The sequence below is a fragment of the Anomaloglossus baeobatrachus genome, chromosome 3 (genome assembly GCF_048569485.1).
Source record: "Anomaloglossus baeobatrachus isolate aAnoBae1 chromosome 3, aAnoBae1.hap1, whole genome shotgun sequence".
NCBI lineage: Eukaryota > Metazoa > Chordata > Amphibia > Anura > Aromobatidae > Anomaloglossus > Anomaloglossus baeobatrachus.
The window spans coordinates 171,391,388-171,416,609 of NC_134355.1; the positions used below are offsets into that span (position 1 = coordinate 171,391,388).

Below are 25,222 nucleotides of genomic sequence, written 5' to 3' on the forward strand. Positions count from 1 at the left end.
GGGACAACAGCGCGGAGCGCTTGTGCTATTACTCACTGCAGCTTTGCTGAGTGAGTTAATGTATTGGGAACTGCCGCGCCGGCCGCTGCTGGCTGTTTTTACACTGCGGCGCGGCTGGGACTTGTGGTGCGCCGGGGACTTCCGCGCTGGCCGTGCACATAGGACGGCCGCGCTTATTACTCGAGTCCCCGGCTTTGCGGCCTAGTTTCGTTTCGTTCCCGCCCCCAGGCCTGCCAGTCAGGGGAGGGGCGGGACGCTGTACAGAACGTCAGCGCCGAGGGCTGGAGTCTGCTTAGCATACTCCAGCCCCCTCACTGGACACAGTGGGACGACAGTTTCCCGCACTTTGTCTGGGGCACGCCCACGGCCCGCCCCTCTCCACAGGACGCCGGCAGCCATTCCTGTGTGCAGTCTGAGCTGGAGAAGAGAGACAAGCTCTGGGACACCCAGTCACAGGATTCTGGCGACCACACACCCGCTTTTGAGCGGGCGGTAAGCAGCACCTGAAGTGCTGACCCCACTAATGCCGAAGTGTTCATTTGTACTTTATGCTTGTATGCTATACATTGCACTGTACGGTCGCTATTCTTGGCTATATACCCTCCTAGATGGCTAGACAACAGCATGTCGTCCGCAAAAAGCAAGGGTGCCAAGGCACAGGCTTTCTTTGCTGCTTGTACTGCATGTGAGGCTGTTCTACCGGCAGATTTCACTGACCCCCATTGTGTGCAATGCTCCCCTGTAGCACTTGCTCAGCCAGGGTCTCTGCTAGAGGTGGCCCAAGGAGAACCACCTGTGAACACTGTCCAGGTGGCAGGGACGGAGGACTTTGCAGTCCAGACCGGTAACTCAGACCATGGGCACTGTTGATTCAATGCTCCCTGGCCCCCCTCATTTGGAACAAATCCGTGCTCCGGGGGGGTCCCATGCATCCCAGGGTGAAGGCTCTGACACGGACGACAGTCCCAGACAGCCTAAGCGAGCTCGCTGGGAGCGGCCCTCGACTTCATCACACTGGTCAGGGTCCCAGCAGGAGGACTCTCTGTATGATGAGGCAGACGTAGCTGATCAGGATTCTGATCCTGAGACCGCTCTCAATCTGGATACACCTGATGGTGACGCCATAGTGAATGATCTTATAGCGTCCATCAATGGAATGTTAGATATTTCTCCCTCAGCTCCTCCAGTGGAGGAGTCAGCTTCACAGCAGGAGAAATTCCATTTCAGGTATCCCAAGCGTAAATTGAGTACTTTTCTTGACCACTCTGACTTCAGAGAAGCAGTTCAGAAACACCACGCTTATCCAGATAAGCGTTTCTCCAAACGTCTTAAGGATACACGTTATCCCTTTCCCCCTGACGTGGCCAAGAGCTGGACCCGGTGTCCAAAGGTGGATCCTCCAATCTCCAGGCTTGCGACTAGATCCATAGTTGCAGTGGACGATGGGGCTTCACTTAAAGATGCCACTGACAGACAGATGGAGCTCTGGTTGAAATCCATCTATGAAGCTATCGGCGCGTCGTTTGCTCCGGCATTCGCAGCCGTATGGGCACTCCAAGCTATTTCAGCTGGTCTTGCGCAGATTGACACTGTCACACGTACATCTGTTCCGCAAGTAGCGTCCTTAACCTCTCAAATGTCTGCATTTGCGTCTTACGCTATTAATGCTGTCCTGGACTCTACGAGCCGTACGGCAGTGGCGTCCGCCAACTCTGTGGTTTTACGCAGAGCCTTGTGGTTAAGGGAATGGAAGGCAGATTCTGCTTCCAAAAAGTGCTTAACCAGTTTGCCATTTTCTGGTGACAGACTGTTTGGTGAGAGATTGGATGAAATCATTAAACAGTCCAAGGGTAAGGATTCTTCCTTACCCCAGCCCAAACCTAACAAACCCCAACAGAGGAGGGGACAGTCGAGGTTTCGGTCCTTTCGAGGCTCGGGCAGGTCCCAATTCTCCTCGCCCAAAAGGACTCAAAAGGATCAGAGGAGTTCAGATTCTTGGCGGGCTCAGTCACGCCCAAAGAAGGCGGCCGGAGGAACCGCTACCAAGGCGGCTTCCTCATGACTTTCGGCCTCCTCTCTCCGCATCCTCGGTCGGTGGCAGGCTCTCCCGCTTTGGGGACATTTGGCTGCCACAGGTCAAAGACCGTCGGGTGAGAGACATTCTGTCTCACGGGTACAGGATAGAGTTCAGTTCTCGTCCTCCGACTCGATTCTTCAGAACTTCTCCACCTCCCGACCGAGCCGGTGCTCTTCTGCAGGCGGGTGCTCTCTAAAGGCAGAAGGAGTGGTGATCCCTGTTCCTCTTCAGGAGCAAGGTCACGGTTTTTACTCCAATTTGTTTGTGGTGCCAAAAAAGGACGGGTCTTTCCGTCCTGTTCTGGACCTAAAACTGCTCAACAAGCATGTGAAAACCAGGCGGTTCCGGATGGAATCCCTCCGCTCCGTCATCGCCTCAATGTCTCAAGGAGATTTCCTAGCATCAATAGACATCAAGGATGCTTATCTCCACGTGCCGATTGCTCCAGAGCACCAGCGTTTTCTACGATTCGTTATAGGAGACGAACACCTTCAGTTCGTAGCCCTGCCTTTCGGTCTGGCGACAGCCCCACGGGTCTTCACCAAGGTCATGGCAGCAGTAGTAGCAGTCCTGCACTCTCAGGGTCACTCTGTGATCCCTTACTTGGACGATCTACTTGTCAAGGCACCCTCTCAAGAGGCATGCCAACACAGCCTGAACGTTGCGCTGGAGACTCTCCAGAGTTTCGGGTGGATCATCAACTTTTCAAAGTCAATTCTGACCCCGACCCAATCGCTAACATATCTTGGCATGGAGTTTCATACTCTCTCAGCGATAGTGAAACTTCCGCTGGACAAACAGCGTTCACTTCAGACAGGGGTGCAATCTCTCCTTCAAGCCAGTCGCACCCCTTGAGACGCCTCATGCACTTCCTAGGGAAGATGGTAGCAGCAATGGAGGCAGTCCCTTTCGCGCAGTTTCATCTGCGTCCACTACAATAAGACATTCTCCGCCAATGGGACGGGAAGTCGACGTCCCTCGACAGGAACGTCTCCCTTTCTCAGGCGGCCAAGGAATCTCTTCGGTGGTGGCTTCTTCCCACCTCATTGTCAAAAGGAAAGTCCTTCCTACCCCCATCCTGGGCGATGGTCACGACAGACGCGAGTCTATCAGGGTGGGGAGCAGTTTTTCTCCACCACAGGGCTCAAGGCACGTGGACTCAGCAGGAGTCCACCCTTCAGATCAATGTTCTGGAAATCAGAGCAGTGTATTTTGCCCTACAAGCCTTCCAGCAGTGGCTGGAAGGCAAGCAGATCCGAATTCAGTCGGACAACTCCACAGCGGTGGCATACATCAACCACCAAGGGGGGACACGCAGTCGGCAAGCCTTCCAGGAAGTCCGGCGGATTCTGACGTGGGTGGAAGACACGGCATCCACCATATCCGCAGTTCACATCCCGGGCGTAGAAAACTGGGAAGCAGACTTCCTCAGTCGCCAGGGTATGGACGCAGGGGAATGGTCTCTTCACCCGGACGTGTTTCAGGAGATCTGTCGCCGCTGGGGAATGCCGGACGTCGACCTAATGGCGTCCCGGCACAACAACAAGGTCCCAGCTTTCATGGCACGGTCTCACGATCACAGAGCTCTGGCGGCGGACGCCTTAGTTCAAGATTGGTCGCAGTTCCGGCTCCCTTATGTGTTTCCACCTCTGGCGCTGTTGCCCAGAGTGCTACGCAAGATCAGGTCCGACTGCCGCCGCGCCATCCTCGTCGCTCCAGACTGGCCAAGGAGGTCGTGGTACCCGGATCTGTGGCATCTCACGGTAGGACAACCGTGGGCACTACCGGACCGGCCAGACTTGCTGTCTCAAGGGCCGTTTTTCCATCTGAATTCTGCGGCCCTGAATCTGACTGTGTGGCCATTGAGTCCTGGATCCTAGCGTCTTCAGGATTATCTCAAGAGGTCATTGCCACCATGAGACAGGCTAGGAAACCAACCTCTGCCAAGATCTACCACAGGACGTGGAAGATATTCTTAGCTTGGTGCTCTGATCAGGAAGTTTCTCCCTGGCCATTTGCATTGCCTACTTTTCTCTCCTTCCTGCAATCCGGGTTGGAAAAAGGTTTGTCGCTCGGCTCCCTTAAAGGACAAGTCTCTGCGCTATCTGTATTTTTTCAGAAGCGCCTGGCCAGACTCCCACAGGTACGCACGTTCCTGCAAGGGGTTTGTCATATCGTCCCTCCTTACAAGCGGCCGTTAGAGCCCTGGGATCTGAACAGGGTTCTAATTGCTCTCCAGAAGCCGCCTTTCGAGCCTATGAGGGATGTTTCCCTTTCTCGCCTTTCACAGAAAGTGGCCTTTCTAGTAGCGGTCACGTCTCTTCGGAGAGTGTCTGAGCTAGCAGCGCTGTCATGCAAATCTCCCTTCCTGGTGTTTCACCAGGACAAGGTGGTTCTGCGCCCGATTCCGGAGTTTCTCCCTAAGGTGGTATCCCCCTTTCATCTCAATCAGGATATCTCCTTACCTTCTTTGTGTCCTCATCCAGTTCATCAATGTGAAAGAGATTTGCATTTGTTGGATCTGGTGAGAGCACTCAGAATCTACATTTCCCGCACGGCGCCCCTGCGCCGCTCGGATGCACTCTTTGTCCTTGTCGCTGGTCAGCGTAAAGGGTTGCAAGCTTCCAAATCCACCCTGGCTCGGTGGATCAAGGAACCAATTCTTGAAGCCTACCGTTCTGCTGGGCTTCCGGTTCCCTCAGGGCTGAAGGCCCATTCTACCAGAGCCGTGGGTGCGTCCTGGGCATTACGACACCAGGCTACGGCTCAGCAGGTGTGCCAGGCGGCTACCTGGTCGAGTCTGCACATTTTTACCAAGCATTATCAGGTGCATACCTACGCTTCGGCGGACGCCAGCCTAGGTAGACGAGTCCTTCAGGCGGCGATTGCCCCCATGTAGGAAAGGGCCGTTTTACGGCCCTATCACGAGGTATTATTTTACCCACCCAGGGATTGCTTTTGGACATCCCAATTGTCTGGGTCTCCCAATAGAGCGACAAAGAAGAAGGGAATTTTGTTAACTTACCGTAAATTCCTTTTCTTCTAGCTCTAATTGGGAGACCCAGCACCCGCCCCTGTTTTTTTGTGTACACATGTTGTTCATGTTGAATGGTTTCAGTTCTCCGATATTCCTTCGGATTGAATTTGCTTAAACCAGTTTATTGGCTTTCCTCCTTCTTGCTTTTGCACTAAAACTGAGGAGCCCGTGATCCCACGGGGGGTGTATAGGCAGAAGGGGAGGGGCTTTACACTTTTAAGTGTAATACTTTGTGTGGCCTCCGGAGGCAGTAGCTATACACCCAATTGTCTGGGTCTCCCAATTAGAGCTAGAAGAAAAGGAATTTACGGTAAGTAAACAAAATTCCCTTCTTTTTTTTTTTATAAAATTTGTATTCCACTCTGCTGCCATTATTTCATCATGTGTCCAGTTCAACTTAAAAATATTTGAAAGAAAAAGAAGGAAGCAGCGCTCCAAATGACAGTTTCTATAAATGTATAGTATGATCCAAGGTGCAATCTTTCAACTACATTACAGCCTTCCTTGAGCAGTTAGACTGTAGATAGATTTTGACACAATCTGAGAACAGTAGGATGTAGCGACAGACCCAGTTGCAAGCAATGTGTCAGTAACTGAGCTGCTTATTGTAGCTCTGAGGATCTGCTGATAAGTGATTTTATCTCTATAGAGGACTAGAAAACCTGCTGCCATGTAGTCAAGCATATTCATGAGTTCTGTATAATCCATCTGCCACCACTGGCAGCTTTCTGTGTGTACTATGCATAGGCAGAAAACTATCAGTGTTGTGGGCAGGGTTATACAGAGATCCGCATACAGTGACCTATTGGATCTGCAGCAGATATGAGCGATTTTATCAAAATCACAGCAAGCAGACCAGTAAGGGTATGTTCACGCATCCGTTTTTTGCTGTGCGGCACAATCTGGCGCTTTGTGGGAAAAACGCATCTGTTTTGGGGGGGGTTTTCCCGCCGGGTGCTGTTTTTCCTCATAGACTTTTATTAGCGCCATATTGTGCTACATGTACTTTGGTTTGATCCGGTTTTTGCCGGATGCGGCAAAAATCGTCACTCAGGCGGCCGCACAGGACGCAGAGAAGAACCGTTTTTTGCCAGCGGCAAAAAACAGCATAGCGCTGTGCGGCATGGTGCATAATGAAACTATGCACGCCCTGAATCGTGTGGCACGCGTCAAACGCCGGAAGCATGTTCCGGTTTTTACTTCTGAGCATGCCCAGAAATGAAAAAAATTCATTGCTTGTCAGAAAATCACTCACCGATCACCGGCGCTGCGCTGCACGGTTGTCACAAAGCTCCGGCGGCTTCTCCTGATTTGAAAATGCCGACCGCCCATTATTCAATCTTGTATTCACTGCTTCCCCCGCCCACCGGCGCCTATAATTAATTGCAGTCACACTCCCCTACGCTGAGTGACAGCTGTCTCACTGCAACCAATCACAGCCATCGGCGAGCGGGTCTACATCGTGCAGTAAAATAATTTAAAAAAAGACGTGCATTCCCCCCAATTTTGATACCAGCCAAGGTTAAGTCAGACTGCTGGAGGCTGGTATTGTCAGGATGGGGAGCGCCACGTTACGGGGAGCCCCCAGCCTAACAATATCAGCCAGCAGCCACCCGGAATTGCCGCATCCATTAGATGCGACAGTTTCGGGACTCTACCCAGCTCATCCCGAATTGCCCTGGTGCGGTGCCAATCGGGGTAATAAGGGGTTAATCATGGCAGGCGTCTGAGACACCCACAATGATTAACCTGTAAGTGAAAGTAACAAACACATACACCCAAAAAAATACTTTATTTGGAATAAAAGACAAAACAAACCCTCTTTCACAATTTTATTAATATCCCCAAACACCCGTTAAGGTCAGACGTAATCCACAGAGGTCCCACAACGATTTCAGCTCTGCTACATGAAGCTGACCAGAGCGGCAGTAGAGCACCGCCACTCCTGGGAGCTCCACGCAGCAACTGAAGGGAGTCGCACTGTCAGCGGTGACGTTACTGAGGTAGTGCCTGCGTGTACGGTGATGGTGGGGGCGGTAGTGCCTGTGTGTGCGGTGATGGTGGGGGCGGTAGTGCCGGTGTTTGTGCGGTGATGATGTGTGGGGTAGTGCCGGTGTTTGTGCGGTGATGTGTGCGGTAGTGCCTGCGTGTACGGTGATGGTGGGGGCGGTAGTGCTGGTGTTTGTGCGGTGATTATGTGTGCGGTAGTGCCTGTGTGTGCGGTGATGGTGGGGGCGGTAGTGCTGGTGTTTGTGGGGTGATGATGCGTGCGGTAGTGCCTGCGTGTGCGGTGATGGTGGGGGGCGGTAGTGCCTGCGTGTGCGGTGATGGTGGGGGGCGGTAGTGCCTGCGTGTGCGGTGATGGTGGGGGCGGTAGTGCCTGCGTGTGCGGTGATGGTGGGGGCGGTAGTGCCTGCGTGTGCGGTGATGGTGGGGGCGGTAGTGCCTGCGTGTGCGGTGATGGTGGGGGCGGTAGTGCCTGCGTGTGCGGTGATGGTGGGGGCGGTAGTGCCTGCGTGTGCGGTGATGGTGGGGGGCGGTAGTGCCTGCGTGTACGGTGATGGTGGGGGCGGTAGTGCCTGCGTGTACGGTGATGGTGGGGGCGGTAGTGCCTGCGTGTACGGTGTTGGTGGGGGCGGTAGTGCCTGCGTGTGCGGTGATGGTGGGGGCGGTAGTGCCTGCGTGTGCGGTGATGGTGGGGGCGGTAGTGCCTGCGTGTGCGGTGATGGTGGGGGCGGTAGTGTTGGTGTTTGTGCGGTGATGGTGCGTGCAGTAGTGCCTGCGTGTTTGGTGATGGTGGGGGCGGTAGTGCCTGCGTGTTTGGTGATGGTGGGGGCGGTAATGCCGGTGTTTGTGCATTGATGTTGGGCGCGGTAGAGTGCCTGCGTGTGCGGTGCTGGTGGGGGCGGTAGTGCCGGTGTTTGTGCGGTGATGGTGGGGGCGGTAGTGCCGGTGTTTGTGCCGTGATGATGGGGTCTCTCTCTCGCTCTCACAATAAAAAACCAAAACAAGGATCTGTTTTTTACCGGATCCGTCACATCAGTTTTTACACACTCTGAGACTGATCCGTTGCATCAGGTACAAACCGGATTGTGCCTGATTGGAAAAAACGGATGTGTGAACTTAGCCTTAGTGACACATTGCTGTAACCAGGGTCTCTGCTTTTACACTATGCTGCTCTCAGATGGGGGAGCAGAAACTGCTGACAGATCCCCTTTTCAGGTCTAGTAATATGGGCAGTTTGCAGACTCTAGTGTCTGATACTTGTGCTGCTCCTTAAGGGGGGTTTTGTGATTTGTTTTAAACACTGTAAATATAGGGAAAAATAAGACCAATGGGAGGGAAAGGTCTTTCTGCATTTTTGTTAAACTTTTCATCCTGTTTTAGGTGGAAACAATATGAAGCTTATGTTCAAGCTCTCGAAAGCAAGTACAGTGATCTGAATTGTAAGTTTGTTGCGTCAAATTACTGAAATCTATCAACTAGTGTAAATGCAATTTAATTAGTATCTTCTATTGGAACAAGATTAATTTGATGGCATTTTTAGGAGACAATGCTCATTATCCAGTGACACTGCTATGTATTTGTTACTCTGCATTGTGTGAATGCATGACACTTTCTAGATTCAGTATGGCCTACAGCATAGGAATTTAGGGACCATATCCAACCCATCTCCTATGGAGCCAAACAAACTGCGTGCTGGCTCTGACATGTGCCTTGTACAGGTCATAGCATTTAGATTATTACAAGGGGCAGCCCATTACAATGGTTGGTGCCCATCCACAGTTCACCTCTTGTAGTGCTGCATCCTCACAGCAGTGTTGTGCAGTACGGGGGTGGTAAGATTTAGCACTGGAGTCTACAACTAGTTTACCGTTTAGCTTTTACATAGAGGGCTATGTCCGTGTCTATGGCAGGAGGTGGACAGCGGTGGCCTCATCTAGACGGACAAGATCCCCCATTTACAGCAATTGTTGTTCATGTTGCTCTCCAGGAATGATTTGAAGACCAGTTGCTAAATGAAAACAGGAAAAAATATCACTTTTTTTTAACCACCATGGTAATGGAAAAAAAAAACCCAAAAAACAACTAAAATACCTGTGACAATTGAAAAATATTTTTGGTAAAACATTCCTAATGATGTATCTGACAGAATTGTGAACTTGCTTAGATTTAAAGGTGTTTTTGTTTTTTTTTTTATTTTTTTGTTTCTGACAAACATGAATTGTCTCCAGCCTTTCTGATGTTGGTAAAAGCACAGGGTGGACCCTTAACCCCTTCACAACCAATGTCAGATCTATCCGTCATGGATCATGTGAGGTTAATCCCCACCCCCTGCCATGGGCAGGTCGCAGCGATCCGCGCACATATCAGCTGTTTTCAATAGCTGACATGTGTGCCTGCAAATTACGAGTGGAATCTCTTCCACCCGCAACATTTAACCCATTACATCTCGCTGCCAAAGTCTGGCAGCAAGATGTATTTGCGCGCGGCCATTTTTTTTTTACTTACCGCCGCCCCCACCGGAAGTCACGGTCGTGATCACGTGACGTTCGGTGGTTGCCATGGTAGCACAGGGTCATGTGATGACGCCTGTAGCTAACATGAGTCACTTCCTCTCATTGCCGGCATAGTACCAGCACTGAGGGTAAAGCAGCATATCTGCAGTTCTCAGCTCTGTAGCTGAGATCTACAGATAGGGCAGAGTGATTGGATTGCTGATCGCTATAGCCCCCTAGGGGGACTACTAAATTAACCCCTTCATGACCGGCTGATTTTTCGCTTTCCTTTTTTTTTTCCGCCACTTTTTTTCTGAGACGTAACTTTTTTTTATTTTTCAGTCAAATATGGTCATGTGAGGGCTCATTTTTTGCGGAACGAGCTGTACTTTTCATATGGTGTACTGGAAAACGGCAAAAAAATTCCAAATGCAGAAAAATTGCAATAAAAGTGCGATAGCACTATAGTTTTTGAGATATTTTATTCAATGTTCACTATATGGTAAAACTGATGTGTGGGTGTGATGCCTCAGGTCAGTGCGAGTTCGTAGACACCAAACATGTATAGGTTTACTTTTATATAAGGGGTTACAAAAAAATCGGAAGTTTGACCGAAAAAAGTGGCGCACGTTTTACGCCATTTTCCGTGACCCGTAGCGTTCTCATTTTTCGGGATCTATGGCTCAGTGACAGCTTATTTTTTGCGTCTCGAGCTGACATTTTTAACGGTACCATTTTTGCGCAGATGCTGCGTTTTGATAGCCTCTTAAAGCATTTTGCGCAAAAGTTGCGACAAAGTCGTTTTGTCGTTTGGAATTTTTTGCCGCTACGCCGTATACTGATCAGATTAATTGATTTTATATTTTGATTGGGCGTTTCTGAACGCGGCGATACCAAATGTGTGTAAATTTATTTTTTAACCCTTTAATTTTCAATGGGGCGAATGGGGGGTGATTTGAACTTTTAGGTTTTTTGTTTTTTTTTAATTTTTTAATTTTATTTTACTAGTCCCCCTAGTGGGCTATTGCGATCAGCAATCCGATCTCTCTGCACGATCTGCTGATCACAGCTATACAGCTGTAAACGGCAGATACGCTCTTTCTCTTTTGCTGTGCCGCTGGCACAGCGAAAGTGAAAGCAATTCATGTGTAGTACAGGAGTCATCACATGACCCTGTGCTACCATGACCACTAACATAAGTCACGTGATCGCGTCACGTGACTTCCGGTATCGGGCAGTAAGTTAAAGTTTACCGCGATCGTGCTTATAATGGCGCTGTCACATATTGACAGCGCCATTTAAGGGGTTAAATGGCACGAGCAGATAACGATTCTGCTCGTGCCTAGCAGGCACACATCTCAGCTGTGAAAATCAGCTGAGATGTGTGCCGATCGCGGCATGCTGCCGCCAGCAGACCGCGGGCAGTAACATTATGACCGCTAGGACGTAATTTTACGACCCACGGTCGTTAAGGGGTTAAAAAAAGTGAGATTTTTTTTAAAAAAAAACCAAACCCTAAAAGTTCTAATCACCCCCATTTCGCCCCATTGAAAATTAAAGGGTTAAAAAATAAAAATATACACACATTGGGTATCGCAGCGTTCAGAAATGCCAGATCTATCAAACTGTAAAATCAATTAATCTGATCGTTAAACGGCGTAGCGTCAAAAAAATTCCAAACGACAAATTTACGTTTTTTGGTCCCCGCAAGATTTGCGCAAAATCCAATAACAGGCGATCAAAAAGTAGCATTTGCACATAAATGGTACCATTAGAAACGTCAGCTAGAGACGCAAAAAATAAGCAATCACTGAGACATAGATCCCGAAAAATGAGAACGCTACGGGTTTTGGAAAATGGCGCAAAACGTGCGCTGCTTTTATTTGACACACTTGTGAATTTTTTTTTAAGTCCTTAGATACAAATAAACCTATACATGCTTGGTGTCTACAAACTAGCACCGACCTCCGGCATCACAATGACATCAGTTTTACCATATAGTGAACACGGTGAATAAAATATCCAAAAAACTATTGTGCGATCACACCTTTTTTGCAGTTTTTCCACACTTGGAATTTTTTTGCTGTTTTCCAGTACACTATATTGTAAAACTTATGGTTTTATTTAAAAGGACAACGCGTCCCGCAAAATAACAACTCCTCATATGGCAAGATTGACGATAAAAAAAATGTATGGCTCTCGGAAGAAGTGGAGCAAAAAAAACCCAAAAACTGAACATGTTCTGGGGCTGAAGGGGTTAAAGGGAACCGGTCAGGTGCAAAATGTACCCAGAACCATGAGCAGTTCTGGGTGTATATTGCTAATCCCTGCCTAACCGTCCCTGTATACACTAGCATAGATAAAAGTATTTCTAAAGATCTTTTATCTTATACTAATGAGCACGGAGACTAGTCCCAAGGGCGTTATATCCCCCGACTAGCCGCCCTCTTAGCATGTTAGCATGCCCATAGGGGGCGTTCTAACATGCTATTCAATGCAGTGTCATCAGCGTTTCCGTGCGTACCTGTGTTTGCTGTGACCGTGCTTCTGAACGCCCTGCCACTTCCAGTCATTCCATGTTTTATTTATTTATAGAGCACCATTGATTCTATGGTGCTGTACATGAGAAGGGGTTACATACAGAATACATATCCAAGTTACAATAGACAGACTAGTACAGAGGGAAGAGGGCCCTGCCCTTGCGGGCTTACATTCTAAAGGATTTTGGGGAGGAGACAGTAGGTGGGGTGTAGGTTGGGTGGTTGGTCTGCACGGTGGTGAGGCTGTGGTGGTGGTAAAATAAGTTTCTTTTTCGCTCCTAATTGGGAGACCCAGACAGTGGGTGTATAGCTACTGCCTCTGGAGGCCGCACAAAGAACTACACTTAAAAGTGTAAGGCCCCTCCCCTTCTGGCTATACACCCTCCCGTAGGAGTACGGATTCCTCAGTTTTAGCTTTGTGCGCAAGGAGGTCAGACACGCACGCATAGCTCCATTGTTTTTAGTCAGCAGCAGCTGCTGACTATGTCGGATGGAAGAAAAGAGGACACATACAGTGTCCCCAGCATGCTCCCTTCTCACCCCACTTATGTCGGAGGTGTTTGTAAGGTTGAGGTACCCATTGCGGGTACGGCGGCAGGAGCCCACATGCTGATTCCTTCCCCATCCCTTTTTACAGGGCTCTGGGTGAAGTGGGATTTACCGGTCTCCAGGCACTGAGACCGGGCTCCATCTACAGCCCCTGGAGAAGATGCTGGATGGAGCGGAGTACGTCAGGGACATGGCCCTGCTTCCTTAAGGTACTCTGGGTCCCCGTGCATTTGGCGCTCACACCGCAGCATGCTGGGTGTTGTAGTGCGCCGGGGGACGTCAGCGCTGCGGCGCCTGTGCCATGGCCTCATTCAGCTTAGCTGAAGCAGGCACACTTATGGGATCGGCCGCGCCGGCCGCTGGGGCTGCGGCACGGCTGGCACTTGTAGTGCGCCGGGGACTTCAGCGCGGCCTGCGCTTTTACGGCGGCCGCGCTGATAACTACAGTCCCCGGCTTTTTGCGGCCTGTTTCCGTTCGTTCCCGCCCCCGGACCTGCCAGTCAGGAGAGGGGCGGGACGCTGCCCACGTCTAGGACTCGGTCGCGCCGGCCGCTGGAATAGCGGCGCGGCTGGCACTTGTAGTGCGCCGGGGACTTCAGCGCGGCCCGCGCTTTTACGGCGGCCGCGCTGATAACTCGAGTCCCCGGCTTTTGCGGCCTGCTTTCGTTCGTTCCCGCCCCCAGACCTGCCAGTCAGGAGAGGGGCGGGACGCTGGCCAGTGCATCAGCGCTGAGGGCTGGAGTCGTTTTTACATACTCCAGCCCTCACAGTCAGCACAGAGGGGACACTGTTCCCGCACTTTCGTTTGGGAACTCCCACGGACCGCCCCTCTCCACACAAGCCGGCAGCCATTCTTGCCAGACACGCTGCGCTGCAGAGGGGAGCCGGGGAGACCCAGACAAGGCATTCTGCAGCCTCTTACCCGCTGCAGCGGGCGGTAAGCAGCCCTCAGGGCTCACCCCCTCTTGTGCTCGTAGTATTCTCAGTATTTTGTTGCTACAAATACTTTGTACTGCATAGCGCTGGTCGCCTTTTTGGCTATAGACTCTCTCACATGCAGAGAGCCAGCAGCATGTCGCCCGTAAAACGCAAGGGTGCCAAAGCACAGACATTATATGCTTCCTGCACCGCATGTGGGACTTTTCTATCGGCAGGCTCCACGGACCCCCATTGTGTGCAGTGCTCGGCCCCTGCGGCGCTTGCACAGTCGGGACCTCTGCTGGACGTGTCCCAGGGTGTACCACCTGTGAATGCTGTCCAGGTGACAGGAACTGAGTTTGCAGCTTTTGCTGACAGAATGTCTCTCACTATGTCACAAATTCTTGACACATTGCGAGCTAGGCCTGTACTTCAGACCACGGACACTGTGCAATCATTGCCCCCTGGTCCCCCTCAGCTCCTAGCTCCGGGACGGGCATCTACACCTCAGGGTGAAGACTCTGACTCGGACGATGGCCCCGGGCAGCCTAAGCGGGCTCGTTATGACGGGCCTTCACATTCATCTCAATGGTCTGGATCCCAGCGGGATGAATCTATGGGTGATGAGGCGGACGTAACTGATCAGGATTCTGATCCTGGGACCGCTCTCAATCTAGATACACCAGATGGTGACGCCATAGTTAATGATCTTATATTTAACATCAATAAGATGTTGAATATTTCCCCACCAGCTCCTCCTGTAGAGGAGTCAGCTTCGCAGCACGAGAGAATCCATTTCAGATACCCTAAGCGTACATTAAGCACTTTTCTGGACCACGCTGACTTCAGAGACGCAATCCAGAAACCCCACGCTTATCCTGAAAGGCGTTTTCCTAAACGACTTAAAGATACACGCTACCCTTTTCCCTCTGAAGTGGTCAAGGGTTGGACCCAGTGTCCAAAAGTGGATCCTCCAATTTCCAGGCTTGCAGCTAGATCCTTGGTTGCTGTTGAAGATGGAGCGGCACTTAAAGATGCCACTGACAGGCAGATGGAGCTCTGGCTGAAATCCATCTATGAAGCGATTGGAGCGTCATTAGCGCCTTCTTTTGCGGCCGTATGGGCACTCCAAGCTATCACGGCCGGGCTTGCGCGAGTCGACTCAGTCACACGTGCATTTGCCCCGCAGGTAGCACCATTGACCTCGCAAATGGCGGCATTCGCGTCGTACGCGATTAATGCTGTTCTGGACGCTACAAGCCGCACGGCAGTGGCGTCAGCCAACTCAGTTGTTTTGCGTAGGGCTCTGTGGTTGAGACATTGGAAAGCAGATTCTCATTCCAAGAAGTGCTTAACCAATTTGCCTTTTTCTCGTGACCGATTGTTTGGAGAGCGTTTGGATGAAATCATCAAACACTCCAAGGGTAAGGACTCTTCCTTACCGCAACACAGACAAAACAAGCCCCAACAGAGGAGGGGTCAGTCTGGTTATCGGTCCTTTCGAGGACAGGGCAGGTCCCAATTCGCCTCGTCAAAAAAGACTCAAAAGGACCAGAGACGTTCAAATCCTTGGAGGTCTCAGTCACGCCCAAAAAGACCAGCCGGAGGAACCGTTGCCAAAACGACGTCCTCCTGACTTGCGGTCTCCGATACCCACGCCCGCGGTCGGTGGGAGGCTGTCCCACTTTGGCGACATTTGGCTAGCAAGCGTCAAAGACCGTTGGGTGAGGGATATTCTATCTCACGGGTACAGGATAGAGTTCAGTTCTCGTCCGCCAACTCGTTTCTTCCGAACTTCTCCACCACCAGACCGAGCCGATGCTCTGTGGCAGGCGGTGGCCGCTCTAAAGGCGGAAGGAGTGGTGACCTCCGTCCCTCTTCAGGAACAGGGTCACGGTTTTTACTCCAATCTGTTTGTGGTCCCAAAAAAGGACGGATCGTATCGTCCCGTCCTGGATCTGAAGTTGCTCAACAGACACGTAAAAGTCAGGAGGTTCCGGATGGAATCCCTACGCTCCGTCATAGCCTCAATGTCTCAGGGAGATTTTCTAGCATCAATAGACATCAAAGATGCGTATCTCCACGTGCCGATTGCACCAGAGCATCAGCGTTTCCTACGTTTCGTCATACACGACGAGCACCTACAGTTCGTGGCGTTACCCTTCGGTCTGGCAACAGCCCCCCGGGTCTTCACCAAAGTCATGGCAGCAGTAGTAGCTGTTCTGCACTCGCAGGGTCACTCGGTCATCCCGTATCTAGACGACCTGCTTATAAAGGCATCCTCTCAAGAAGCATGCCAACACAGTCTGGAGGTGGCGCTAGACACTCTCCAGACTTTCGGGTGGATTATCAACTTTCCAAAGTCTCATCTAATCCCGACCCAATCTCTGACTTATCTTGGCATGGAGTTTCATACTCTATCAGCGATAGTGAGGCTTCCACTGGACAAGCAGTGCTCGCTACGGACTGGAGTGCAATCTCTCCTTCAGAGCCAGTCGCACTCACTGAGGCGCCTCATGCATTTCCTAGGAAAGATGGTAGCAGCAATGGAGGCAGTCCCGTTCGCGCAGTTTCATCTGCGCCCTCTCCAATGGGACATTCTGCGCCAATGGGATGGGAGATCGACGTCCCTCGACAGGACGGTCTCCCTCTCTCAGACTGCCAAGGACTCTCTACGTTGGTGGCTTCTCCCCAACTCATTGTCACAGGGAAAGTCGTTCCTTCCCCCGTCCTGGGCAGTGGTCACGACAGATGCGAGCCTATCAGGGTGGGGAGCGGTGTTTCTCCACCACAGGGCTCAGGGGACGTGGACTCAGGAAGAGTCCACCTTGCAGATCAATGTTCTGGAAATCAGAGCAATCTATCTTGCTCTGCGAGCCTTCCAACAATGGCTGGAAGGCAAGCAGATTCGGATTCAGTCGGACAACTCCACAGCGGTGGCGTACATCAACCACCAAGGGGGAACACGCAGTCGCCAAGCTTTTCAAGAAGTCCAGCGGATTTTGACGTGGGTGGAAAGCAGAGCGTCCACCATATCTGCAGTTCACATACCAGGCGTGGAAAACTGGGAAGCGGACTTTCTCAGTCGCCAGGGCATGGACGCAGGAGAATGGTCCCTTCACCCGGACGTGTTTCAACAGATCTGTTGCCGCTGGGGGTCGCCGGACGTCGATCTGATGGCGTCACGGCACAACAACAAGGTCCCAGTTTTCATGGCACGGTCTCACGATCACCGAGCGCTGGCGGCAGACGCATTGGTTCAGGATTGGTCGCAATTCCGACTCCCCTATGTGTTCCCACCTCTAGCATTGTTACCCAGAGTTCTCCGGAAAATCAAGTCCGACTGCCAGCGAGCCATACTCGTCGCTCCAAATTGGCCAAGAAGGTCGTGGTACCCGGATCTGTGGCATCTCACGGTAGGCCAGCCGTGGGCACTACCAGACCGTCCAGATCTGCTGTCTCAAGGGCCGTTTTTCCATCAGAATTCTGCGGCCCTGAACCTGACTGTGTGGCCATTGAGTCCTGGATCCTAGCGGCCTCAGGTTTATCTCAGGGAGTTGTTGCCACAATGAGACAGGCTAGAAAACCATCCTCAGCTAAGATCTATCACAGAACGTGGAAGATATTCTTAGCGTGGTGCTTGGCTCAAGGGTTTTCTCCCTGGCCATTTGCATTGCCAATTTTTCTTTCCTTCCTGCAGTCTGGGTTGGAAAAAGGTTTGTCCCTTAGCTCGCTTAAGGGTCAAGTCTCCGCGTTATCCGTATTCTTTCAGAAGCGCTTGGCACAGCTTTCTAAGGTACGCACGTTTCTCCAAGGAGTTTGTCATATCGTGCCTCCTTACAGACGGCCATTGGAACCCTGGGATCTGAACAAGGTTCTCCTTGCTCTTCAAAAGCCGCCTTTCGAGCCCTTGAAAGAGGTTCCCCTTTCTCGGCTTTCACAAAAGGTAGTTTTTCTTGTAGCGGTCACATCTCTTCGAAGAGTGTCCGAGCTGGCGGCGTTATCTTGCAAATCTCCCTTCCTGGTGTTTCACCAAGACAAGGTAGTACTGCGTCCAATTCCAGAGTTTTCTCCCAAGGTGGTTTCTTCCTTTCATCTCAATCAGGATATCACTTTGCCATCTTTGTGTCCGCATCCAGTTCACCAATTTGAAAAGGGTTTACATCTGTTGGACCTGGTGAGAGCACTCAGGATTTACATTTCTCGCACGGCGCCTCTACGCCGTTCGGATGCGCTCTTTGTCCTAGTCGCTGGTCAGCATAAGGGATCGCAAGCTTCCAAATCCACCCTGGCGCGGTGGATCAAGGAACCAATTCTTCACACATACCGTTCTGCTGGGCTTCAGATTCCATCTGGACTGAAGGCCCATTCTACCAGAGCCGTTGGTGCGTCCTGGGCGTTGAGGCATCAGGCTACGGCTCAGCAAGTGTGCCAGGCGGCTACCTGGTCGAGTCTGCACACGTTTACCAAACACTATCAAGTGCATACCTACGCTTCGGCAGACGCCAGCCTAGGTAGACGGGTCCTTCAGGCGGCGGTGGCCCACCTGTAGGAAGAGGCTGTATGACAGCCCGTTCATGTGGTATCTTTTTACCCACCCAGGGACTGCTTTTGGACGTCCCACTGTCTGGGTCTCCCAATTAGGAGCGAAAAAGAAGAAGGGAATTTTGTTTACTTACCGTAAATTCCTTTTCTTCTAGCTCCAATTGGGAGACCCAGCACCCGCCCTATTTGTTTTTAGGGTTTCGTTTTTTTCGGGTGCACATGTTGTTCACGTTGTTTCTTAAGTTCTCCGATCTAGTTATCGGATTGAATTTGTTTTTGAAACTGTTATTGGCTTTCCTCCTTCTTGCTTTGGTACTAAAACTGAGGAATCCGTACTCCTACGGGAGGGTGTATAGCCAGAAGGGGAGGGGCCTTACACTTTTGAGTGTAGTTCTTTGTGCGGCCTCCAGAGGCAGTAGCTATACACCCACTGTCTGGGTCTCCCAATTGGAGCTAGAAGAAAAGGAATTTACGGTAAGTAAACAAAATTCCCTTCTTTGTTGGTTCATTTTTTTTAAAGGAGACTTCCTACCCATAATTCTTAAAGGGAACCTGTCACCTTGGAAAACACCACGTACTAATTAGAGTTAACCCCTTAAGGACGAAGCCAGTTTTGTACTTAATGCCCAGGCCATTTTTTGCAATTCTGACCAGTGTCACTTTATGAGGTTAAAACTCTGGAACGCTTCAACAGATCCCAATGATTCTGACATTGTTTTTTCGTGACATATTGTACTTCATGATAGTTATACATTTTGAACGATATTTTTTGCTTTTATTTGTGAAAAAATCGGAAATTTGATGAAAATTTTGAAAATTTTGCTATTTTCAAACTTTTAATTTTTATGCCCTTAACCCAGAGAGTTAGGTCACACAAAACAGTTAATAAATAACATTTCCCACATGTCTACTTTACATTAGCACAATTTATGAAACAAAATGTTTTGGGGTTAGGAAGTTAGAAGGGGTCAAAGTTCATCTGCAATTTCCCATTTTTTCAACAAAATTCCCATTCATTTTTTTAGGACCACATCACATTTGAAGTGACTTTGAGAGGCCTAAGTGACAGAAAATACCTAAAAGTGACACCATTCAAAGTACTCAAAACCACATCCAAGAAGTTTATTAACCCTTCAGGTGCTTCACAGGAACTAAAGCAAAGTGGAATAAAAAAAAAAGCAAAAAATAAAATTTTACCTAAAATGTTGCTCTACCCCAAATTTATTCACTTTTAGAAGAAATAACACAACAAAATGAACCCCAAAACTTGTTACCCACTTTCTTATGAACGCGCCAATACCCCACATGTGGTCAGAAACCTTTGTTTGGACAAATGGGAGGGCTTGGACCAGAAGGAGCAATATTTGAATTTTGGAAAGCAAATTTGGCTGAAATAGATTGCGGGCACCATGTTGCATTTACATGTCCGCTAAGGTACCTAAACAGCAGAAACCCCTCACAAGTGACACCATTTTGGAAACTGGACCTCTCAAGGCTTCTATCTAGGGGTATAGTGAGCATTTTGGATCCACAGGTACTTCACAGATTTTGATAACGTTACATTGTCACATTGAAAATTTTCATTTTTTTTCTCAAAAATGTTGCTTTAGCATCAATTTTTTTTCACTTTTTCAAGAGGTAATTCCAAAAATTTTACCCCAATGTTTGTTACCCACTTTTTTATGAGCACGGTGATACCTCACTTGTGGTCTGAAACCTTTGTTTGGAGAAATGGGAGGGCTTGGAACGGAAGGAGCAATATTTGAATTTTGGAAAGGAAATTTGGCTGAAAAAAAATGCGGGCACCATGTCGCATTTGGAGGACCTCTAAGGTACGTAAACAGAAAAAAACCACCACAAGTGACCCCATATTGGAAACTAGGCCCCTCAAGGAATTTATCTAGATGTTTGGTGAGTACCCTGAACCTCCAGGTGCTTTACAGAAGTTTATAATGTTGAGCCATGAAAATAAAAAAATAAAATTTTACCACAAAATTGTTACTTCAACCAGGTAGCTTTTTTTTCACAAGGGTAACAGGAAAAAAATCACCATGAAATTTATTGCGCAATTTCTCCTGAGTTTGGTGATATCTTGTACGTGGTGGAAATCAATTGTTTGGGCACACAGCAGGGCTCGGAAGAGAAGGAGTGCAATTTGACTGCAAAATTGGCTGGAATCAATAGCAGACGCCATGTTGCATTAGTAGAGCCCCTGAGGTGCCTAAGCAGTGGAGGTCCCCCACAAGTGACCCCATTCTGGAAAATAGACTCCACAAGGAATTTATCTAGATGTTTAGCGAGTACCCTGAACCCCCAGGTGATTCACAGAAGTTTATAATGTTGAGCTGTGAAAATAAAAAAAATATATTTTTACCACAAAATTGTTACTTTAACCAGATAGCTTTTTTTTTTTAACAAGAGTACACGGAAAAATATCAGCATAAAATTTATTGTGCAATTTCTCCTGAGTATGCTGATACCTTATGTGTGGTGGAAATCAACTGTTTGGGTGCACAGCAGGGCTCGGAAGGGAAAAAGTGCCATTTGACTGAACAATTGGCTGGAATAATTAGCAGACGCTATGTCGCATTTGGAAAGCCCCTAAGGTGCCTAAACAGTGGAGGTCCCCCACAAGTGACCCCATTCTGGAAACAAGACACCTCAAGGCTTTTATCTAGGTGTATATTGAGCATTTTGAATCCACGAATACTTCACAGAATTTGATAAGCTTAGGTTGCCATATTGAAATTTTCATTTTTTTCACAAAAATGTTGATTTAGCGACACATTTCTCACTTTTTCAAGAGGCAACAACAAAACGTGTACCCCACAGGTTGTTATCTAATTTCTTGTGAGCGCAGGGATACCTCACATGTGGCCAAAAACCTTTTGTTTGGATAAATGGGAAGGCTTGGAATGGAAGGAGCACCATTTGAATTTTGGAAAAGTTGAAGTAAATTGCGCGCACCATGTCACATTAGCAGGGCCCCATGGGTACCTATACATCAGAAACCCCCCACAAGTGACCTCATTTTGGAAACTGGATTTTATTTAGGAGTATAGTAAGCATTTTGAATCCACAGGTACTTCAAAAAAATTTTGCTGTAGCAACAATATTCTCACTGTTAGGCTATGTGGCCATGATCCAGCGACACGGCGTCTAGTACACAGTGTCAGCCTTCCTGCAGAGATGTGAGTGTTGTCCACGTGAGAACGCAGCTGCCCATGCCCACGATTTGGGTTCAGGCTGCTGTGGACTTTAGCTCTATTCTACCTGCAGAAAACACTCATCTCCGCAGCATAAATTGATATGCTGAGGCTCGGTAGCTGAAACCCCCGGTAGCTGAAACCCCCGGAGATTTTCTGGCGCTGGGGGGCGCTATTCACTTATTTCTGCCCGCCGTTTTAAAACGGCAAAAAGGAATAAGTACCCTTTTTTGGTGCCGTTTTAAAACGTAACGCTGTCGTAATGGGGTTAAAGGGAATGTATCGCGTTTTTTTATTTTTGTATTAAAAATAGTGATTATGAAATAAAGTATACAAAATGAAAATCGCATCTTATTTAGTTTTTATCTAATTTTAATTTTACTGTATGCACTGGGGGCCATGTTGGATTTGCTGTGTGTGTAACGACAGTTACTCACTTCTTTATGGCAGCCCCTGTTCATAGAGAACAGTGGTCGGGATCTGACCCCTTCAGTAACGTTACAGTGGGCGTCTGCTGTGACCTGGATGCGCCCCCTGGGCTGTCCAGATCACAGCAGAGGGAGGAGATCAGCGCCATCATTGTGGAGCTCACAGCCATGCTGTTTACTTTACACCTGTCGCCTGCCGGGATGTGTGAGTACGGGCCGCCTCCCCTCCCCCGTTACCGTCTCCGCTGACACCCCCTTTCTCCGCTCTACCAAACCCCCGCTATGCCCGCAGCCGCTGTTTGTGTGCCACTGCATGTGAGTACCGCCGCTGCTACTGTCTACAAAAACACCCCCCATTTAACCCTCCCGCCCCCCCTTCCGTCGGCCTGTGTGTGTACCGGTGATGTCTGCTAAGCCGTGTATCTAATCCTGTCCTGGGTGATGCTCCTGCTGTCCTTGGTGACACTTTAGACATTTCTGGTCACCAACAAAATTGCTCTGAACTGTGTCCTTACATGTCATTCTTTATCTGTTGTAAACACTCAGATTAGGAGTGGGGAGGCGTGCCATCACACACACAGGAGAGCAGACTCCGCCCACTTTACTGCAGCTGTAATCTGAGTTTTTTCTATAGTTGGATTTCTGTAGGATTTCGGAAGCTGCTCCTCAAGTGTTTAACAGTGGAAACAGTGGAAAATATCAAACTTTTTAATTTTTTTTTTATATTTTGCTAAATTAAAAAAAAAATTTATACAAAACATTATTACTTTACATTTTTTCAGTAGATTAACCAAATGACAGCAGGTAAATGGCATATTCTAAGGTGACAGGTTCCCGTTGTCTTATCCACTGGGTCGTCTGATAGATGTTTGTCCTACCTATAAGACCTGCACCTGTTGGGGTAACAGCAGTCCCCAGATCTGCCTTGTGACAATGTCACATGCATGATGAGAATGGAGCAATGACTGCTCATGAGTGTGGTTCTCTTACTGTCAAAATAACACATGCAATAGGCAGTGTTTCTGCTTTGTTGTTGAATTCTTTCCAGATTTTCTTTCATCTGAAGAAAGACCATGCTATTTCATCAAATTTTAATATAATATGTGACTGGCCACATTGTCCCGCTCAGCTCAACTTAAAGGTTGTGCTTTTGTTGACCATAACTAAGTTTGAGGGGTTGCCTCCTTTCAGAAAACTATTGCTTGCATGCCAAGTTCACTGTAATGTAAAAAAAAAAAAACACAAACAAAAGCAGACTTGTCCTCAGTGTGCCATTATCACAAAGCTACCTATATACCGTGTTTCCCCGAAAATAAGACATCCCCCAAAAATAAGACATCCCAGGAGTTTTCAGGGAAGCTTTAATATAAGACATCCCCTGAAAATAAGACATAGCTGCGGTCTATAATGAAGTGTCATGCAGCGGTGAAAGAGTTAGACACTGCAGGACACTTCGTTATAGGCAGCGGTCACCCCCAGAAGAGAGAAGGCAGAAGACCCCCGATCATACTCACCAGACGCCGACCGGGAACAGGTGAGCGCATCAAGGTCCTGCAGCGGCGGAACACACACACACACCCATCAGATCACACTCACTCTCACACACACATTAGATCGCATCCACACACTCACAACATACGGTGGTATCGCTTGCTTCTCGGCGGCGATACTGTGTGTGCAGTGACCTTCCAGGACCTGCCAAGGATCACATGGCCGGAAGCATGTGGTATCTCCGGATGTTGAGTATGTGAGCGCGTATGTGCGATATCGTGTGTGTGTGTGTATATGCTGTCTGATGTGTGAGTGTGTGTGTGTCAGTGTATGCGATCGGATCTGTGAGTGTCGGCAGAGGAGCACGGCGTGCAGCACAGCTGCTGGGACCGCCCACCGGAGGGCACAGGGAGAAGTGGGGTGTGTGTGTGTGAGTGTATGCGATCAGATGTGTGACTGTGTGTGAACGTAAGCGATTGGATCTCTGAGTGTCGGCAAGAGGTAGAGGAGCACGGCGTGCAGCACAGCTGCTGGGATCGTGGGGTGGGTGTGTGAGTGTGATCTCAGCCAGACACAGGGGAGCACAGCTGCAGGGAGATCACAGGGAGAAGTGTGTGTGTGTGTGTGTGATCTGATGTCAACCAGACGCAGGGGAGGCATGCAGCGTACCTGATGGGAGATCACAGAAGGATCTGGGAGCCATGCAGACGCCCTGGGCTGGTAAGTATGACGATCCTGGGATGGGGGGGGTCTGCTTTTTGTGGGGGGGTAAACCTACCCCAACCATGTCTCCTCGTGAATAAGACACCCCTTGAAAATAAGACATAGTGCTTTTTTCAGGGCAAAAAACAATATAAGTGTCTTATTTTCGGGGAAACAGGGTATGTGGAGATAAGCAATTTTTCTTAATATTGTCAGATGAGTTGCTGTCTTTGGCTTCCAATGTTTCAGCTATTGTGCATACAGTTCATGGAATTTAAGTCTTTTAGTTCTTGAAATGTTTTGTGACTTTTTGCCACTAAAAGTGATACATTTCACACAGTTACTCAAAAATTATGGCATAATCAAAATACACTGAATGGACTGGTGTAGATTTGCTTCAGATTTCACGACCTTTCATTAACCCTTTAATGCTATTACCTGCATATATAGGGTTATTCTGCAGGTTAAAGAGCATTTGTGAGATCAGTCACTAATGTTGAATATTTTATTATTCTCTGAACACTGATCATAGGGAGCCTAGCCCAGTATTTATCATATTTTCAGAAACCACAGTATATTCTGGTAGTTAACGTTCTTAGAGAAGCTGAACTTTTTGGAAAACTGTGGCCCAAAAAAATGCATTGTGCAAACCTACCTTTAGGGTAAGGTCAGACAGTGTGGCTGTGACATGGTTTTTTCTTAAAACATCAGCTGACGATGTTTAAATATATAAACCCCCTAAAATGTTCCCAAAAAACGTTCAAAAGCCATAAAGGAAATACAATATAGCTGAAAATGTCATCTTGTTCCACAAAGAATTCAGCCCATCAAATAAAATTTGTATTATTTGATGCATGGCCCATTTACACAGCAGAGTTTGAGACCACTGGTTTACATGGACCAACCGGCTTCAATAAACAACCTTTACCAATCGGCGATCATTTACAGGGCACCTGTCATCAGGTTTTTGCACCCTTATCTGAGAGCAAAATACTGTGGGCAAACAGACTCAATGATTTATCACTTAGATTCCTGGGTGCAACCATTCTGACACAGAGCTCTTTTAGATATAGCAGAGCTGAGAGCTGCCCCCACCCACATCAGGCTCTTCTATAGAGATTATACATCAGTGAGGTGTAAGTCATAGGAGGGAGCGTGCTGGACTGCTGTGCACAAGACAATGTAGTCCAGCAATGAAAATTGCTTTCTATGTACACACAACCTGATAAG

General features: G+C 48.9%; 1 protein-coding gene across 3 annotated transcripts in view; it reads left to right on the plus strand.

Annotated features, from left to right (window-relative positions):
* Positions 1–25,222, plus strand: part of WTAP (WT1 associated protein) — a 115,661-nt gene that overhangs the window by 41,970 nt on the left and 48,469 nt on the right. For 2 of the 3 annotated variants that reach the window (XR_012751611.1, XM_075339579.1), the window contains exon 4: positions 8,502–8,560. Coding sequence is in view for 1 of the 3 variants with exons in the window: in XM_075339579.1 (XP_075195694.1) it covers positions 8,502–8,560 (59 nt within the window). In the remaining 2 variants the exon portion in view is untranslated. Of the gene's footprint in view, positions 1–8,501; positions 8,561–19,264; positions 19,700–25,222 lie in introns of those variants that run through there. The other variant, XM_075339580.1, reaches the window with a different exon arrangement.